Genomic DNA, 20,613 nt, shown 5'->3' with positions numbered 1-20,613 from the left:
TTGATATGAGACATGGTATTGGGGCATTTGGGAAGTGTTCTCCATTGTCGCACACTACACCCTCAATAGGGTTAGCAGTCATAACCTACTTGAGTGCTAAGCTTTTATCACATTCAAACTTGCTTTCCTCGCATTTCCAGCCCCCCAACTACTTCATGGATGCTCAATTGTCACTCTCATCTCCATAATCTCAAGCATCGAATGTCATTAATCAACTTAACATAAAGCATTTGGCATGCTTGATTTGATTCCATAGGTCATATGATAACCTTTGAGGACAATAATACTCTCTCTCTCTCTCTCTCTCTCTATATATATATATATATATATATATATATATATATATATATATATGTGTGTGTGTGTGTGTGTGTGTGTGTGTGTGTGTACACCTATAACTTGTGATCTCTTTGGCTCCCTCCCTCTCTCTCTCTCTCTCTCTCTCTCTCTCTCTCTCTTTTTGAGTAACAAATCGTGATGATCTCTTTGGGTTTTTTTCTACAGCATAAGTAATTCTTCTCATGTGTATGTGTGTGTGTGTGTGAGAGAGAGAGAGAGAGAGAGAGAGAGAGAGAGAGAGAGAGAGAGAGTTTACACAGTGTGCTTTTGGTGGAAGTGCCTATCTTTCTAAGGCTACTATTATCCTCTCTCTATTTAGCTTACCATGTACATGCGTGCACTCATGGTGCGGCATGGATGCATCCGAGCGTTGCCTATCATTCAACCTTAATGAACATAATGTGAGACCCATGTGAGACGAACATAGTTTTTTTGTTTAAAAATTAAGGTGGGGGTCACACGAGGCTTAGTTATTAGTGATTCTGATTGATAACTAAGCCTCTATCATGGTCACATGAGAGCAAAGTGCTAGCACAATAGAACTATTCCGAGCCCTTCACAACTATGGCCATTTTGGCATAGTAGCACAACTATTTTAAAAAATAAAACCTGAAAATTGGCAAGCTTTTAGTTACTTTTTGTGGACGTGGACGACGGTTGCCAAAAACTTCGCCTGTGTGGTAGCTTTGCAACAAGTAGTTTTCTTCTATAGCGGACATGTCACATTGACGTTGCAGCCAAGCTACGAGCCCTCCTACCTTGGTGATATCAACTGTACAGCCAAGTCATGCGTGGTTACCTTCACCTGTCGGTTGAAGATCGTTATCGACCTCCACGTGCACGTAATTATCCGATTATTTGCCGTGTGACCACGAGGAAGGGAACCACAAGCCGATGATGCTTCATAATGCATAGTTGCCCTTAGTTATCAGTTTTACAGATAAAACTAAAGCTTGTGTGACCATGCCCTAAATGAGGAGGATGTCATAAGTGTCCATTGTGCATGATATATCTCACTTGAGATTTCATTCTCACAAACTAAATGAAATTTTGGATGTTGCAACTATAAAGAGTCCAAAGTGCAGCAATTTTGTCACAATGCACCTAGCCTAGTACCATTCAACATTGGACAAGAGCTTTACAGAAGATAGAGAGAGGTAGTAAGACCAGATTTCAAAATTGACAAAGTTGGGTGGGCCGAAGACATATTTGTCTTAGAATATATAGGGTGACCTAAGCTATGGAGCCCTAAAATGGAAAGGTGGAGGCAATCAGTGTTTCTTGTGGGGCAATGAACTTCCATTTTGTCATATTGGTCGGCCACTTTTGGACCTCCACGTGTCAAGCTAAAGGTCAAAGCAAAATATTTGCTTGCTTGTAAAGTGCCAAGTGGCCAATCCAAACATTTGAATAAAAACCAATTGTACGAGGGATCGACACTATCACTGTTTTTTTTTGATAAATTAGAATATGTATAGAAAATGACCACTTAAATAAATAAATAGCCCCCAAAATTTATATCTGCTTTCATTTTTCAAAAAAATCAAGAAATTATTAATTTATACATCATTCTTGCCACGCTTCATTCTCCTCCAGCCTAACGCATCTTCAAATTTAAAAAAAATAAATAATAAAAAATCCTTTATTCATCAAACGCGGAGCCTTAATAAGTTCTCCTTAATTACCTCTGTTTTTTTTTCGTTTACCCAACAATTAGCGCTTCAAATTTAGCGCATGCAGACCTCGAGCTCTGCTAAATTTAGCACTTTGGGTGATCAGAAAGCACCACATTGCCTTAATCAGCAGAAAGAAATATTGAAGCGCTTGCATGACATGCTCTTCCTAATCAGCACATAATTAGTGCTAATTTTGCAAGCGGAAAGCCTCAATCAACAGAGGATTTCTAATCACGCTGGAAAGCCCTAATTTTGCATGTCATTTGGTTAATCACACCTCGTCAGCAGAAGATGCATCTTGCTTAATCAGGATTTTGCATGTGCCCATCAATTCAATTCCGAAGCTCATTAGCCTCTAATCACAAGTTTATGCTGGCAGCAAATGTGAACAGCGATACCCTCTTTCTTATAAGAAGGCATATGATCAGCTTACGAAGCTATGACCACCCTCTCTGATCTTGCAGTGTCTGCTGCAATCAACACCACATCAGCCCTTGCCTTCTTGCTGGTTTTTGCCTTGTTGAGACTACAACCTATCAATGACAGGGTTTACTTCCCCAAGTGGTACCTTAAGTGCAAGCGTCAGGAGGGTACCAAACGCAATGGTGCCCGTTCCGTCTCCAATATCATCAACTTGGATTGGAAAGGGTACCTTCACTTGTTGGACTGGACCAAAGAAGCTCTCAAGATGCCTGAGCCCGAGCTCATTGAGCATGCTGGCCTTGACTCTGCCATCTACCTCCGCATCTACCTTCTTGGGTTTGTCTTTCCTGAGAGAGAGAGAGAGAGAGAGAGAGAGAGAGAGAGAGAGAGATTGCTCTGTGGTCATCTTTCCTCATCCTTCCTGTGGCATGTACTTCTTTTGCACCACTTTCGGAGAAGACAATAAACATGGTTTCATTACTTGTCCTCTAACCAAGAAGACATGGGCCTTTGGTTCAACCGTCTGGTTTCATGTAAATCTTTTCCCCCATGTGGTTTTAGGAAGTGCTCTCGTGCAAGTCATCCTGAGCTGCTGCTTTTGGACACGCTTTGATATTGGGGTTTTTAGACCACCAAGAATGTCATTATTTTCGAACACGCAAGTGGTGTTCAATACCACAAGTTGAGAGGCATTTCGCATTGAAATGTATCTTCGCTCACCACTGCAAAGGTCATTTCTGTAGCAAACGCATGAGTTTGCAACGATGGAATCTTAGTGGCGCTATATATTGCCCGATTCTCTAGCGCGACCGCTTTGCCATTTGGTTTCCTATTCATGTCCAAAGTGGTTTTGTGGCTAATCTACGACACCCGACCACACACTGCCACATCCAGCATCATCGACCATCTTGTCCTCGCAGCAACACCAATGAGCCCTGTACATTGGCATTCCCACATCTTTGCCATGGACTTAGCATCTCCGATAGTTGATCTTCTTTGTCCTTTCCACACGGGGCATACCTCAAGACACTGCTGTAATTGCCTACTCTCTCAACAATCAAAGGCAAACACCATGAATGCTGGTCTTCTAGTCCTTCTACATGGTTGTTTGACCATGCACCTTTCTTTTTCAGTGTTGTTGTTTTGCTTCAGTGCGTTGAGGTGGTAATCACTTGCCTGCCAAAATGGCTATTTTTGGCACAATGGGAGCCTAGGGGGCGTATGTATATCTCTTTTGGATTCTTGGGGACATGCCATTGTGGATAGAGGAGTCATTGTGCGAGGATGGGCTCAGTGGTTTGTTTTATGTAGTCAAGGCAAGTTGATTGGTTTGTTGAATACATATTGTTGAATGTCTATGCTTCTCAATATGCGAGTGCTCGGGTAGAGTTTTTGTGTAATTGGCAAGTCACTAACAAATGGTGAAAGAGACAACACCACCACAAATTGAAATGAAATAGCAAATACTTGAATTTGAAAGAACATAGAAAACTGGAGACAAGATATAGTGGGGCGGAGTTCCCCACTTAGATGCACCGGCCCCTAAGGAAGCGTCCCTTGTGGTACTTCTTTATTTATTTGATCTTCACAAATACAACTGCTGCGGAGAGCTTTTGTGCATGTATAAACTTGCACTCAATTGCTGAGGCTCCCCCAAGGCCTCAAGGCCTCATATTTGAAGGCTTTTGGACTCAAAAGCAACTGCGATCAAAAGCTGGCGGCCAAAAGCTGTCCTATGTTCAAGTGCCACGTGACCATCTTCGTTCTAACTGACGTGTTAGCAACACTTGAATCGTGCTGCATTTCATGCGTGATTGGACTTGGACTTAGGTCCTCCATTCTGGTCCAGCTTTAGCTCTCTCTTTGGTCGGGTCAGGTAGTGCCACATCATCACTAAGTGAAATATCCAACCCCCCCCCCCCCCCCCCCCCCCCCCCCCCTCTTTCCCCCTTTTCCTTAGTAGAAGAGTAATCGCTGTAACAAACTTGGACACCCTAAGTCTAGATTCTGTCGCGACACAACAGAGATTCACTTCAAAACAATTCACAATTCAAGAGAGTCGACACGGCCCAACATAGTTCCGTGCCAAGAGAGATTGGCCCCAAAGACTACCGCCCCTTTCCGTATTTCTTTTATATTAATCTTTGAGCAAAGTACAACTCCCACGGGTGCTCGCTCTCAGACTCTGCACTCAAATGCTTTGAGAAGTGAGCCCCCTTGGGTCCTTATAAACATTACAAGGGGTGCTAAAAGCAACAAAATCAAGTAATCTCAAGAGCAAAAGGCCCAAAAAGCAGCCAGCGCTCTTGGCGGAAATGTCACAAACTGGTTATGTGGCATGGTCTGAACACACTTTGAGTGTGTAGTAGACACACCCCCCCCCCCCGACTGGCAGACAGTCCCGTAAAACGCGACAGAATTGCTGACGTGGCACTTCCGTAATTCGCGGCGCAAAACGCGGGCAGATGTACGGAAATCTGTTGACATGGCAAAAGCGTACAGAAAAGCAGGCAGAACTCTACGCAAGCTTTTGGATAAAATTGCTTTATTTTAAGGGCTTTTGAATTGAGAAGCTTTTGGGGCTCTACTTTTGGGCATCCCTTGTAAACTTATAAATAAGTGGGCAGGGCCCTCACAACTCAGAGCATCTGGACGCAGAGTCTGAGAGTGAGAGACCTCCCACTCTGTTGTACTTTGAACACAGATTAATACAAAAAGAAATACCGAAAGAGGTGCCAGTCTTTGGGGCCAATATCTCTAGGCACAGAACTCCGCCGGGCCGTGTCGAATCAATTGTGAGCTGTGAACTGTTTTGAAGTGAATCTCTGCTGTGTCGCGGTAGAATCTTGACTTGGAGTGTCCAAGTTTATTACAGTGGTATCAGAGCGCGGCCGATTTCTCTTCTATCGGGAAATCCGATCCTTTTCTCGCGGCACTTATGGATTCCAACAACGAACAACCGACTTCCTCTACATCTGGGGATGCGGGAAGAGATCACGAAGAAGATTCTCATGAAGAGTACAGCCCGCCTCGGCCTACTCAGGCAGAGACTAAAGAGATGGAACGTCGACAATTGGTTGACAATGCGACAAAGATGATGATCAATCTTGCGAAGGATCCGAAATGTGCTAAATTTTTGACTCAGACATCCTTCGACGAAGTGCACTCCCAGTGACAGAAGGCCACAAAACCACCCCTTAAACCGGCACTCAAGAAACCTCCTACTTCGAGGATGTTTACAGAGCAAGAATTGGAAGAGGTGGTTGATACACGAATTACATAGCTTTTTGACGCGAACAACAAAGCCAAAAAGCACGACAAAAAGCAGAAGAAAGGAACCGACTTCTCGGGTTATTTGGGTCGTCAATCTACTTTTGCCTCGGCAAGAAAGCAGTAGAAGCGTGCGCGATTTGAAGGAGTATCTTCTTCTTCTTCTTCTGACAATTCTTCTAGCTCTTTTGACTCGAGTGAAGAAGACAGGAAAGGGAAAAAGTGAAGCAAAAAGCAAAGCTTCAGAAAGGGCAAGAAAAAGGCAAAGAAGCCTAAGTTTCGCCAAGTTTCTGACAGTTCTACAAAGGACTCGTCTTCAGATAGTTCGGACTCCGATGATCACAGATTTTATGCAAAGAAGAAACACTTCTACAAAGCCAACCAGTATGACTCTCTCGAGGATAAAAGCAAGAAAGTTCGAGAATTCAAAGAAGGTGGACAATCAATTAAATTTGACACTTTTTCTGGATTCCGAGATGCTTCGAGGGCTTTGGCCTTCATACAGCAGTTTGATATAGCTTTCTCTGGAGGGCATTACTCAGAGCACTTGTCACAAGGCGGGCACCACGTGCCAATAGAAAAGAACAGTCTGAACAGACTTTTAGCACTTCAATAACAACTAACTGAAAGAGAGAGATGACACGCAACACGGAGTGGCGGAATTCCACCCCAGAGAGTATTGGCCCCAAACCTTGGCGCCCCTTTCGGTATTTCTTTATATTGCATCAACATAGTACAAGCCGGTACTCCAAACTCTGCACCTTCACCAAGAAGCATGCCAGAGAATAAGCCCTAACCTCATATTTAAAGGCCCTAGGCCCCAAAAGCAGTTTACAGTAAAAAGCCTTCAAACTCAAAAGCATCTGGTTCAAAAGCAAAGCCAAAAAGCTGCCAGCATAAATTACGGAAATCTTTACAGCCTGCCACATCATCAGCCAGCACAAAACGCGGAAATTTGTACAGCCTACCACGTCATCATGTCAGTGCAATTTTCGGAAATTGCCACGTCATCAATTGCGGGCCCTGCTTTATTTTAATCTTTATGTCACTTGGGGACCCATTGGACGGGGTCCCCATAAGTTGGGAGGACTTCTTCTTCTGTTACTTGTTCTTCTTAGGGTTTAGGCCCCTCGGCCAGCATCTGCAAGTTGGCTCCCTTCTTTAGGGCTTTGACACATCAGCAGTTTGTGACAGCACTCCAAGATTCGGAGGGCTACCTCTTACTTCAAGGGAAATGCTTGAACATGGTGGTCCACTCTTCTATTGAACAAGAAAGCGCCAATTAAGTTAAATGGCTGAAATTTAAAAGGCTTTTTATTTCTTCTTGGTTGACTCAGGAGTACGAACAAGACATACGAACTGCTTGGAATCATCTCCGAATGACCAAGAAAGATACTTTGGATGATATTGCGAGAGATTTTGGAGCTCTTTTCTACCTGCTTCTTCATTTAAGAAGATCTCATTTAAAGAACAGATTGAGCGGTTTAGCTGCGGACTTCCTACAGAGATCCGAGATCACTGCTTAGAACAAAAGTCAGACTCTGTTCAAGAACCGGTGAGTCATGCGAAATGGGGTTTTGCCATGTATTCAGGCAGTCTGACTTACTCCACAGATGAGATCATGAGGCAGAGAACCGAACAGACTTCTAAAAATGAAAGTAGAAAGAAGAAGAGCCCCCAAGAACAGAAAGATAAGCATGCACGACCCTGTCATGGTATTTAATACCACGCCACAATGGGTCAGGAGATCAACACCTACATTCACATGTGGTCAGGACAGTATGGAGTACACTGATGCATACATATATCTTGGGGTGGTCTTTAATGGACCGAGGTTCACATTGAAAGTGGCAACGGACACTAGATTGACTCGTGCCTATGCAGCCCTAAGTGGTTTAGAGAAGATTTGTTCGCAGGTTTAGTTCCAGGAACCTCAAACAAAGCTCTGGCTCTTCGACACTTTGGTCGCTTCAGTTATGGACTACGGGGTTCAGGTTTGGGGACCATTTGTTGACAGTGCTGGATGGAGTAATTTGGAGAGGCCCTTGGTATCTATTATTTCTAGGCTGATTAGAGCCAAGACCTAAGTTCCACATGACATCATACGAGCGGAGCTCGCTGCCCCACCTATGGAGATTGAGGCACTTACCATATTAGTATCATTTTTACACAGCTTATGGGACACCACCAGGGACAGATATGCTAGGCTTGCTCTTGAGTCATCCAGACAACTGGCATTACAGGGAGATACATCATGTTGGTATATGCACAGATGAGCTCATGGTTTCAGAGGCATGGTTTCAACATGGAGAGGCTGCCCCCTTTCTTGTATTCTCTTGATGCACCATCTTTGGCTCTTACACGGATAGGGATTACTAGACTCATTCGGCATTTGGCAGGATCTTATCCAGCTTGATACCAGGAGGACATGGATAGAACCATCACGGGAGTTGGGTACGAAGAGGGCTTTCTATAGAGAGCATCTTCTCCAACTCACGACAGACGGATTTGTCACACGGCCTAGTTACATGGATACACATCTATCTCATGGGTTATGATGTGCCATAGGTCAGATACACACATCTTCACACCAGCTTGGGATTGAGACAGGTAGATTCAGAGGCATACCAGCAGACTGGAGGATATGTCAGTTATGTCATGCAGAGCCAAAGACAGAGTTTCACTTCATATGTCACTGCACAGTCTACTATGAGATTCGGGGTCGCTTTCACTGTTATTCAGAGATGGTTTTGACTCGTTAGATAGAGTCACGAGATATCAGGATCAGAGATGTCTCGGATTATTTCTACTTGAGATACAGAGACATAGAGACTCTCTATTGAGAGTGCATAGACAGAGACAGTCCCAGAGACGCATCTCATATTTCTTCAGTCCGAGTACCACCGAGGCAGAGGGGCCACCACCACCACAGAGATCAATTCCCACCCATACACACACCAGTGGTACTCTCATTGGCCGAGCTATAGAGTTGGGAGATCGAGACGACCATGACTAAGGAGGGGAGCCACGCAACACCAACGGAGATTGCGGCAAAGGATCCACAGGATTCTAGCACGACACCCAGAGTGTCGATCAGGATAGGCTTCATGCTACACTTATCCCCACTTTGCACCTTTGTGGCATTATACCATTGCTCAGCTTACCAACCACCCATAGGAGTCGGTAGTAATCCTATCTCAGTTTCTAGTTTGTAGTTCTCTTTGTTTGTACCCAGGCTTGGTACTAGACTCACCATTGTAATCAATTTGGTCTCATAGGTCATTTTGGCATTTTGTAGACGTTAATATATCGTTTTATTTAATTTCTCTCTCTCTCTTCCTCGCCCTCGCCCTCTTCCCATCGCCCTCGCCCGTGGCTTCCACCACCTAAAGCAAATGCTAAAGCACAAATTAAATTGCTTTAATTTTCCCTGCGAAAAGCACTGCCCATAGAAAAGCAAAAAGAAAAATCACAAAAATCAGAAAGGCCGATTCTCGTACAGGTGCTAGAACAGGAGCAAACCCAGGGCTGCGTTGGTTGTGTGAGACAGCTTGGACAGGTTCGAATTTGTGGTGTATGCAGGACAGCGTTAGACAGGTTTGGGTTCAGGACATTGGGCGCAAGGCCCCTCCATTATTTTGGCTTTAAGGCTGACGCCCACAGTGGGCTCTGGTTGTACCTTTACCCACCGTGGAATGCTTGATGCGGATGTATGCTTGTAGCGTGGATAATGTGTCGTGCTCTCTACAGTGGGTGGTCCTCAGTGCAATGTGCGTGACAATCTCACTCAAACAGACTGAAAAGAAAGGAAACAATAGCCATCAACAGAGCTCACAAAGGCACAACACCAGACTAGAACATATGACTCGACTATCTCAAAGACTGATACAGACTCTGGCGTGGCAGCACACTCAGCTCCAGCCCAGGACTCACAGGTACAATGGGGGTGTCGAGGCTCAGATGTGCCGGGATGGTGAAGACGTGCTCTGTGTATAGACTCATTGTAGACGACTACGTACAAGATCCCTGACCAAAACGCTACTACTCATATACAATCATAAAGAGCCACCAACGGCTCATAAATGACATCACCTAAGTCTATCCCCATTGGGTGGCGGTGGTGACCTGGCCACAATGTCCACTAAACCACCATATCCCTGCCACGTGTCGCTATCCAACGAGTCCGTCTAGTTGAACCGACTAGACCAAAGACCAACTGTAAACTAACTGTCCTGTGAAAGTGACACTGTAGCTTGCTACAGGTTGCCCGCCACAAGACTGCTGCCCGTCCCGGAGAGCGGAACTGAAGAACTGAAGCATCGGCAATCTACTGTTGGTGGTCGGATGATGGATGAGGAGGAGGAGGCTGGTAGAAAAGTGGGTAAGAAGATGGAGGCCATGTGTATGGTGAGGGGTAGTGTCCATGAGGAGGGTACATCGGATATGGAGTAGCCACCCCATGAGCAGCAGCAACAGACTGAGGAGTGGGTGGAGTAGGGTGAGTAGGTGGAGCGGGTGGAAACCCAGGAAAAGACTGGGTAGGCTGAGAAGGCGGGACAGGTGGAAACCCCGGAAAAGACTGAGTAGGCTAAGATGGTGGAACAAGTGGTTGGAAGCCAGGGAAGTTGTAGAAGTGCTGAGAGAAAGAGGTGGACTGGGAGGGGGAGGCCATAGAGGGTCCATGAAATTGTGATGAAGCCGATCGTGCTGGCTTAGACTCCATATAGGTAGGATTTGTTTTCTCTCCTGATTGAGAATCCCCTGAATGGGCTTTGAAAACATCCATCTGTATCTGTGTTGCCATAGCAGGAACTTGCGTAGAAACCGGGGCTGTAACTATAGCTGTAGCTGTCTGAGAAATGGCTACAGCTTGGTATTTGGCACATGCAGGACACACAGTATGTACCACAGGAGAGAGGTCCTGAACTGCTACGGCCATATCATTTGCCTCTTTTAACTGTATTTGTTGAGTGTGGGACAATATGTTTGAGGTCCACTACCTGTTGAGTGAGGATCTTTATGCGATCTTGAGCCGTAGCAATTAACATGTCCCTATTCATCGCTCGTTGAAGATGGCTGCGTACTTCTCTTTGCATACTGTCATAGACAGCGTGATGCAGACCGTTGGTACCTTGCAATGAGAGGGTTGCATCCATAATCGTCGAAATGGCTCTTCTGTCCGCATCTAAAAGTCTGTCGGCTTGAGGCACAAAATTAGCATATATGTCATGTTGTTCAGATGTAGGTGTCCCAGAGGTGGATGCCCCTGCAGTATCCCTAGGTGCCCATGCACTAAGAGTAGTACATGGTGCTACCGACACAACTGGAGGTTGTGTTTTGGTGCCTGCAACGCTACTCACAAGAGGTGGTGTGAAAGTAGAGGTGGCCACAGAAGTAGTCATGCGCACTCTTGGTGTTGTAGTATTGACGTCAGAGATTTTGACCTGTGATTCGGAGAAGGGTAGTGTTGCTAGCTGCTCAGTCGAATCTTTTTGTACTTTTGCTCTCTTGCGCGAGGTGCCTTTCCCTTTGGCCATTTTGGAAAGGCCTTGTTCTTGTTCTTTGGCTTCATCTTGCAAGGTGAGAACAGCTGTTGCATCTGTCTTTTGTTGCATAATTTGCACTACCCAATACATAATAGGGGCTGCATAGCAATTGAACCTTTCCGCTTTTCCTTTACGCTGAGTCCGAAAACGCTTTGCCCTGTCCAGTAGCGCTTTAAACAGCAGATGGTGAAATGGATACGGCAGGCAGTGGTAGAGACAAAAAAAAGCATCGCATATTGCTGGAGAACCCTTAGAAGATGGAACCCTTGTTCTTTCTGGTGCGCGCAGTAAAAAATAATACTGTAAAACTGAATACAGCTGCTGACTTAGTTCCTGGCAAGCATTTGCAGTTTCTTCTGGTGAGAGGTTCGAGAAGGTTTTGGTGGCGGACAAAGGTGCCAGCACATTCAAAATTCCCATAGACTGTCTGATATCCTCCACTGGAAGTGTTATTCCATTAAGCTTTGGAAAAGTAAGCAAGAGGGCACATAGCTTGGCAGTCGAGATTGTGCAGGACAAGTGGGCATGAGCCAAATTTTGAAGACCCAGGTGTATCATTTGCTACTGAGAGAACACCTCTTTAAGTGCCGGGTTTGGTGCCTGTAAATGATATATCATTTGTAAGGGTACCTTCGAGATGGCACCAGAAGGACGACGCACCTGGAGAGTGGTGACCTTGCCAACAGTGACTGATTGGGGTGAATCTTCCTCAGAAGATTCTCTTGAAAGCTGCTCTGAACTAGGAGTATAGTCTGATTTATTGTGAGAGCTATCCCCAGAGGAGGCAGAGGACTCTTCCTCGGACTGTAGGTGCTGCTCTCGATTCCTAGTACGAACCATCTTGATACAATATACCCGAGAATCTGCAACTGATGAATGCTTACACACCTGTGTTGTTAAGTCCTCACTGTAGCAAGAGCAAGGTCCTTGCTACAAGGTCGAGATCAAGCTGGAGAGAGGGAGAGGAACGACATAGAGGAACTGGCGATGGCCAGCGATGGAAGCTGACTGAATGAATGGCGAACTAGAGCTTCAATTTATAGATTCTATTTGCTTTTCGCAGGGAAAAATAACGCATTTGAAGTATGCTTTAGCGTTAAGTAAGCGGTGGAAGCCACTGGCGAGCGAGGGCAGCGGGCAAAAGGTGGCGAGCGAGGGCGATTTGGAAAGAATGCGAGGGCGAGGGGATGGGAGGTCGAGAGGCGAGGGTGATGGGAGGGGTAAGGGCGAGGGGTGAGGGGATAGGGGAGGGCTAGGGTGAGGGGATAAGGGTAGGGCCAGGGGAGGGTGAGGGGATAGGGGGAGGGGGAGGGCGAGGGTGAGGGGAGGGACAAGGGCGAGAAGCGAGGGCTAGGGGGCTTAAGGGCGAGGGCGAGGAGATAGGGGGAGGGCGAGAGGGATGGTAAGGGCGAGGGCGAGGGGAGGGGATAAGGGCTAGGGCGAGGGTCGAGGGTGAGGGGAGGGAGAGAGGCGAGGAGATAGGGGGAGGGCTAGAGGCGAGGGTGAGGGCTAGGGGAGGGGGTTGAGAGGAGAGGCAAGGGCGAGGGGTGAGGGTAGAGGGTTGAAGAAGAAGAAGAGAGTTTTAACGTGTAGGAAACTATCCCAAGAGACCTTAAAGATCTAGCCACCAAGAAGTTGAACTCAAGACCTCAAGACCTGTTATTCAAGAGGGAAATGAAATGGCATAACCAATCTACCACACTTGGTGGATAGAAAGGGCAAGGGAGGGGTGAGGGGAGAGTCAGGGCAACAAGGCTTCAGGGTGAGGTGAGGTGATATTGATATTTTCGAGGAACTCAGAAGCAAAGAGAATGAGTGAGAGGACATCAGAAGCAGCAAACAGGCAAATGGACTAGCAAGGCACGAGCAGAAAAGATTCCTGGAATCGGAGATCATCTAACCCCTCTAAAGAATCCGTGGCAGATAAAACGCGAAGTAAAATTGCTAGTGAACATGGTACCTTCATAAATACCCCACTCAAGAATGCTAAGGTTTATGCATAGCAAAAGAGCTTAGTTTCACTTAAGACGTTATAGATCAACAGAATTTTGTGCTTTGAAAAAGGGCATGAGTCGGGGTTGAGGAGGGTAGGTTATGCCCAAGACTAGAATCATTCCTACACACAACACAGAAGAGGGGTTACATACGTAACAGACAGAGAGTAAAGGGGAGGGTTTATCCAATTCTAGAATCAAGCCCATTGAACGCAACAAAGTCAGCAGAAGGAGAGCTGTATAAGGAGAGGGTGTATGAGATAGGATGAAAAAGAACAGCAAGGATGCCGAAGATAGTGATTCCGAAGTTATTTAAGGGTTCAGGAGTCAGCGAAGATCAACACTTGATTTTAGACCGTTTAGACCGTTGATTGTCAGCTTAAGCATGATAGCATTTGATCTTAGATCCATTGACTAAAGGCAGCGGAACTCCTTCGAGGGTGGCTAATTGTACAGCTCCGTGGGGTAAAATCTCCATCACCTTATATGGTCCTTGCCATGCTGGGACCAACTTCTCTGCTTTTTTCAGAAACTTAGCTTGATAAAGTAGCACCAGGGCTCCTTGCGTTATTCGCGGCTTTCTGTGATGGCGATCATGCCAGGATTTGCGACAAAGCTGCTCTGGAAGCGAAGCCAAACTTCGGCTTTCATCTAGAAGGAAAAGACGAGAGACAGATGGCGACCCCAAATCTCCATGGGCACGCAAACTGCCGACTCGCGGAGATCCTGAGTTGAATTCGAAGGGTGCTGTTGCTTCCAAACTGAAAGCTAATTGAAATGGGGTGTGATTGATTGTGGCTTTGAAAGAAGTTCGATATGCCCAAAGGGTGCCGTGGATAGCTTGAGCCCAAGTCGAAGGATGAAGATGACATGCTTTCCGCAGGAGTGCTATCAAAACCTTATTAGTGCTCTCTGCCTGCCCGTTTGCTCTAGGGTAATAGGAACAAGATTTTCGGTGAAAAATCTTGTAGTTGGCAAGCAAGGTTGAATTTGTTTCATTCACAAAGTGACTACCCCTGTCACTGGTGATTTCCAAGGGACATCCAAACCTGCACAAAATATTTTCGTAGAGAAACTTGGCTACCGTAGTGTCAGTGCAGTCCGTTGTCGCCAGTACCTCTGCCCACTTTGTTGCATAATCTATAGCCACCAAGAGATACTTCCGATTGCCGAGTTGGGCGGAGGGAGTAATTGGACCTACAAAATCAATGCCCCATCTCTCAAAGGGCTACCATGCCATAGAGACCTGCAGAGGACGGTTTGACTGCTTGCTTGGTTTAGGGCCACAACGCTGACATACATCACATACTTTTACATAGGCAATTGCATCGCGAAAAATATAGGGCCACCATAAGCCACACTGGAGAATCTTTTGGGTAGTAATATGACCAGGGTAATGGCCACCAGTGGGACCACTGTGGGCATCCTCCAAAATATACTCGACTTCATGAGGGGAGACACACCGCCTCAGAACACCATCCTGTCCTGACTTGTATAGCTGGTCCCCAATCAGAGTGAATGGCCTAGACTTCAGTAACAGTCGTCTCTTTTGCAGTGGAGAAGAGTTCTCTGGGTACAGGCCAGTAGAAAGCAGATGCAAAACATTGCCGTACCATTCCGGAGTGGTATCCACCTTAAAGAGACTGCTATCGGGAAAGTCGTCAGCAACCCCCGTTGCTTCTTCACCAATGTGAACGCGAGAAAGGTGGTCGGCAAGGACATGATGTTTGCCGGGCCTGAGTACCACTTCGAAATCAAATTCTTGAAATAAGAGTAGCCATCGCCATACTCTACCTGCAACTTGCAGCTTGTTGAGCAGACATCGCAGGGCACGGTGATCAGTAATAACTGTGAAGTGGACCCCTAATAAATAATGCCGAAATTTTTGTAGAGCATACACAATAGCTAAACCTTCCCTTTCTGTGGTGCTATAGTTGCGCTCTGCCTTGGTCAGTAGGCGACTCGCATAGTGAACAGGGCAATCTAGGTTGTACTCCTTACTAGGCTGAGTCAGCACCGCACCCACAGCCAGTTGACTGGCATCAGTATGCACATGAAAAGTAAGAGACCAGTCGGGAGCTACTAAGATAGGGGCTTCAGTGAGGCGTCTTTTGAGGTATGCAAAAGCTTCAGCCTCTGCATTTGACCATTGAAAGGGAACAATAGCACTGGTTAGGCAGGTTAGGGGTTGAGCCACCTGTGCATACATGCGTATAAACCTACGATGATAACCCGTGTGGCCTACAAAGCTGTGTATCCCTTTTGGGTTGATGTGAGGTGGTAACTTTAAGATTGCCACGATCTTCTCTGGGTCAGGCGCTAAACCTTTAGCAGACACCACATGGCCTAGAAGTGTGCCCTTAGTAACCAAAAAATGACATTTGTTAGGATTTAGCTTTAGGCGTGCCTCTCTGCACGTGAGGAAGACAACAGAGAGCTGAGCGAGGTGTTCCTCTAGATTTTCCACTGGGGTTGAACATTGAGCACCTGAAAAGGTCGAAAAATCGCCCATGAAGATGCGAAGATGATCCGTAAGCAGAGGACAAAAGATGAGATATACCGCCCTATTGAAAGAAGGTGGAGCATTTTTCAACCCAAAAGACATTCTAGTGTAGATAAAAATACCCCAGGGAGTCACAAAGGCCGTTTTCAGCTGATCACCTGGATGGATGCCCAACTGATTGTATCCACTAAACCCATCCATGAAACTGTACAATACATGCCCTGCTACATCTTCGAGCACACGCTCAGTGAAAGGTCTTGGGAAACCATCTAGGATAGTTACCTTATTCAGAGCGTGGTAATCTACGTACACACGGATTTTGTTGGACTGCTTTTTAGGCACTATCACCATGGGTGATAACCACTCAGAGTGCTCCACAGGTACAATGATCCCTGCCTCTTGCATTTTTTCTAACTCTGACTTGTCCGCCTCAGCATACTTCGGGTTGAGCTTGTAAGCTTGGCCTCTTACAGGCTTAGCCCCTTCAACCAGAGGTATAGTGTGAACACCCAATTCTGGTGGGATCCCCTCCAAATCCTTGTAGGACCAAGCAAAAACATCTTTAAAAGAGTGTATGAAAGAGACTACCTGATTGAGTAATGCGGGATGCTCCCATAACCAAGCTGCTAAGAGTACGTGCTGAGGGTTGTCAGGATCTCCTAGGTTGACTTCTTTGACCGGGTCAGGGGGTGTAGCTGGAGAGGGTGCTTCCGAAGATGAGAAGTGAGCTGCCTCCTGGAGCTTCGAGACATCATGTGCAGGTGTTTGATCGATTGGAAACTCCGCATACGCTTCTTGTAACCATCTTGGTGGAAGCTCCTCGAAGGGTAAATCTTCAGACCCAGACATAACAGAGTGCTTTTGAAGGGGCGGGGCGTCCGACCTGGGAGATGCTAAAGGAAGGGGGAGATCTTTGGCGAGTTCATGCAGAGGAGATTTCTTCCCCCTTCGGTGATGTGTTATAGGTTCCCTGAGACCGAGGGCTTCCATCGGCGGGTCATTCGAAGCATGAGAATTTGGGGCCGACACACTTACTTCTTCGACTGGGCTACTGTCTGCTGAAGGACTTTGGACACTTGTGTCCGCCTGAGGCGTTGGAAGAGAGAGTGTTACCGGCGGCACAGGTGAGTTTTGAATAGAGACCACATAGCATGGCATCGGTGTGGTAGCTTCCAACCAGTGTGACATGAAACGTTTCGTGGTTTCGGTCGTTTCGGGGTTTCGAGGTTTTGAAACGTTTCGTTTCATAGCGTCAAAAACATGAAACAGGTTTCATAAACGACATTAAATAATATATTAATAAAATATGATAAATATGTATACAATGTAGCACACATGACTCTAGACTTTAATGTCCACGAGAGAGAGAGAGAGAGAGAGAGAGAGAGAGAGAGAGAGAGAGAGAGAGAGAGAGAGAGAGAGAGAGAGAGAGAGAAACGTGCTCATTGTGCTCAGTGCTCACTGCTTAGAAGCGACTTCAAGCGAGCACGATCAAAGAGATGTTCAGTATTGATGACAGTTAAAACACAGCCACTAGTTTCATGAATCATAAAGTTAAAACACAGCCACTAGTTTCATGAATCATAACTGATGCATCATTGATTCATTTAGCAAAGTACTTCTATTGAACAAAGTTTCTGGAAAAAAAGCCCCAATTTTAAACGTTTCATTAAAAATGCCTGTCCGTTTCATGCGTTTGACAAAACGTTTCATAGGTTTCGGGGTTTCATCTGCATGAAACGCGTTTTTATGTCACAGTGCTTCCAACCACTGTAGCAGATCCTCAACCCGTCAGGTGGGATGGGTTGCTCAGGGTCGGGATTGGACTGTACTGACAATGAGCTGTGATGAGCTATTGGATCGATCCCTCCTTCGAGCCGAATTGGTTGCATTTGGGATCCAGGAGTATGTATCCACGTGGCGTCATTTCCCCAATCGTGAAGTGCCTTAGTATGCCGCAACCATGGTCTACCAGTCAGCAAAGGAAATCCTTCCTCCACCTGAGGAAGACTGACCACCACAAAATCCAAGCTAAATGTGAAGTCTTGTATCCTCAAAGGCACCTTCTCTACTATGCCCACAGGGTAGACTGTCCTCTGGTCTGCCAATGTAACAGTGAATAGAGCAGGGCGGGTAGGCTGCAGACCTAAGGTTGACATGGTAAATTCTGGCATTAGATTGATTCCAGACCCACCATCCACTATGACGCCTGAGAATTGATGCCCAAGAATAGATACAGTGAGACCGGGACTTTTGTAGTCGGTGAGGGGAGCAACTTGATATGAAATCATGTAGGACTCCAAGGGCTGCACAGGTAGGTGCCCGCCTCTAGGCCCTATACCAGGGTACAGAGACTGAATTATTGAGAGGGTGTCACTTCTAAGGGTTGCGTCTAGCCGGAGCATCTCATAAAGAGACACTTGTTGAAAGGTGTTCTTCAAGATTGCTTCCGCTGTGGGATTAGCTCCTACAATCTGGGCCTCCTCGGAAACTTTGACCTGTTGCAAGTCAGCCACTACTGCCAGGAAGGCTCCATCAATGTCCTAAAGCATAGAGATTGGCCTATTCTTTTCACCACTTAAGGGTTCGACATTTTGATCAGGTTGTGGAAGTGATGGACGAGATGGTCCTGTTGGCAAGCTTAAACCCAGGGTTGCTCTTTGTGCCCGAGTGAGCACGCCAGCAGCAGGCTCTGCCACTTGTTGTGGCCAAACTGTATGTGTAGCAGGTGCTGGCTGAGGGGTGGTGTTCACTATGATTAGATTGATCTTCGGGAATGTAAACTCTTGTTGGTTTTGATTCGGGCCTGAAGATAAGGATGCCCTTTGCTTGGGACAATCCTTACTGTAGTGATCCTTAGACTCCGGACAATGTCTGCAAGGAGGAGACCCTTCAGGTAAAGGACACTTACTTTGGTAATGCCCATATTCACCGCATCTGTAGCATAAGATTGGCCGATTAGACGGACGAAACGAGGGACGAGGTGGTCGCTGCTCTTGTTGCTGCATGGAGCTGGAGGCTGAGGTGTAGAAGCTTTGAGGAACTGAGGGAGTACTAGCATGATAAAAGCTAGGGGATGCAAAGTTGTTGTGCATACCTTGCTGCATAGGAGGTGTTGTCAGCAGAGGGGGCAACGGGTTTTGGTGGCCATAGGGTGAGACCATGTTGGATGCAGGTGCTAGCCCTTGTTGGAGAGAAGAACCTAGACTTTGTTGTATTTGCCGCAATCCTTTGATATAGTAACAATCCTTATCTTCGTGCCCAGATTTTTCGCAGAAGTGGCAATAAGCCCGAAGGGGACAGTCCTGTGGAGGATGTCCTGGAGAGCGACAAGAGCTGCACCATACCATAGCTTTAGTCTCCTGCTGAGACCGAAGCTCTTCTAGCTCTCTCTTGATTTGATCCAAAGCCTCAAGGTGCGATGGTTTCTCTTGTCGCAAAGGGGATGCAAAGTTGTTGTGCATACCTTGTTGCATAGGAGGTGTTGTCAGCAAAGGGGGCAACGGGTTTTGGTGGCCATAGGGTGAGACCATGTTGGATGCAGGTGCTAGCCCTTGTTGGAGAGAAGAACCTAGACTTTGTTGTATTTGCCCCGCAATCCTTTGATATAGTAACAATCCTTATCTTCGTGCCCAGATTTTTCGCAGAAGTGGCAATAAGCCCGAAGGGGATAGTCCTGTGGAGGATGTCCTGGAGAGCGACAAGAGCTGCACCATACCATAGCTTTAGTCTCCTGTTGAGACCGAAGCTCTTCTAGCTCTCTCTTGATTTGATCCAAAGCCTCAAGGTGCGATGGTTTCTCTTGTCGAAGAGAGATTGATTTCTCTTCTTGGAGTGCGCGCTGTAGTTTTAGGACTTCAAGTTCCCTGCGCAAAGAAGTCAATGGATCAAGAGAACTACTTTCCGAGAACACAGAGGGAGTCTCTATGTGAGGGGAGTTGTTGAACAGCTTCCTAGCCCCCTCTATCCTAGTAGCAGCTGCGATGAATTTCTCCAGAGTGGCGTCGGGTCGGAGGCTCTCTCGGAGTTTTTGTTGAGAGGTTTTGGGGAGCGCATTCTCCACCCACTTCTTAACCATGAATTCACTGGGTTGCTGGGTAAGCTTGGCAACCAGAGACTTGGTTTTAGTCATAAGCTCTGCAAAAGTCTCCTCTGGCTGGAGCACCATGTTGGCCAACTCATCCAACACTTTCTCTTGGTAGTCACCTAGCCTGAAAGCTGCATAGAACTGTTGTCTTAAGGCTGCCCAAGTTGCAAAATGATTCTTTGCAAACTGGCTGTACCATTTGTCTGCTAAGCCGTCCAAGGTTGATGGAAAAAGTACCAGATAAGCATCTTCTCTGTTAAGACCACGTCCCCTACAGAGAGATACGAACCTCCGTGCATGGTCGTCAGCATCTTCTGAAGAGAGTCCTTTGAAGGTGGGGAACTTGATGTTTACCTTGGCCAACACACTAGCCGACACCTCCATGGCCCCTTGCTGAGCCTGTTGCTCAATAGCCTGCTGTAGCAGAATAGGAGAGAGCTTTGCCGGAGAAGGTGATCTGGAAGATGTGGAACCGGATGAAGGAATGGGGGATGTCGTATGTGGAGGTATGGGTAATGAGGTTAATGGACTTCTACTAGATACCAAAGGTCGTCTTCTGTTATAGTGCTTCAGAGTGCTCAGCAGTGCGCTTTGATGCTTGACTGACCGCCTTGTATGTGTCATGTAGTGACCACCAATCCTACCAAGCTTTGGGCAAGAAGACTCTAACTGTGGGCTGAACAACACTAGTGTAGACCAGGACAAGTGAGGATAGGGACTAGACCACCTGGTCCAGGACCAGTGACTAGACCACCTACACCTAGCTAGCAGGAGG

At 46.5% G+C, this 20,613-nt stretch overlaps 1 protein-coding gene across 2 annotated transcripts in view; it reads left to right on the top strand.

Moving 5' to 3' along the window:
- The first annotated feature begins 1,945 nt into the window (after positions 1 to 1,945).
- Positions 1,946 to 20,613, top strand: part of LOC147452824 (hyperosmolality-gated Ca2+ permeable channel 1.7-like) — a 176,404-nt gene continuing 157,736 nt past the window's right edge. Inside the window, exon 1 of one of the 2 annotated variants that reach the window (XM_086518419.1) lies at positions 1,946 to 2,774. In XM_086518419.1, coding sequence (XP_086374545.1) covers positions 2,455 to 2,774 — 320 coding nt within the window. In that variant the 5' untranslated portion in view covers positions 1,946 to 2,454. The remainder of the gene's footprint in view (positions 2,775 to 20,613) is intronic. The other variant, XM_086518418.1, reaches the window with a different exon arrangement.

This window comes from Adiantum capillus-veneris, chromosome 8, assembly GCF_014529385.1.
Source record: "Adiantum capillus-veneris isolate H3 chromosome 8, ASM1452938v2, whole genome shotgun sequence".
Classification (NCBI taxonomy): Eukaryota; Viridiplantae; Streptophyta; class Polypodiopsida; order Polypodiales; family Pteridaceae; genus Adiantum; species Adiantum capillus-veneris.
This window is presented reverse-complemented; position numbering and strand designations above follow the sequence as displayed.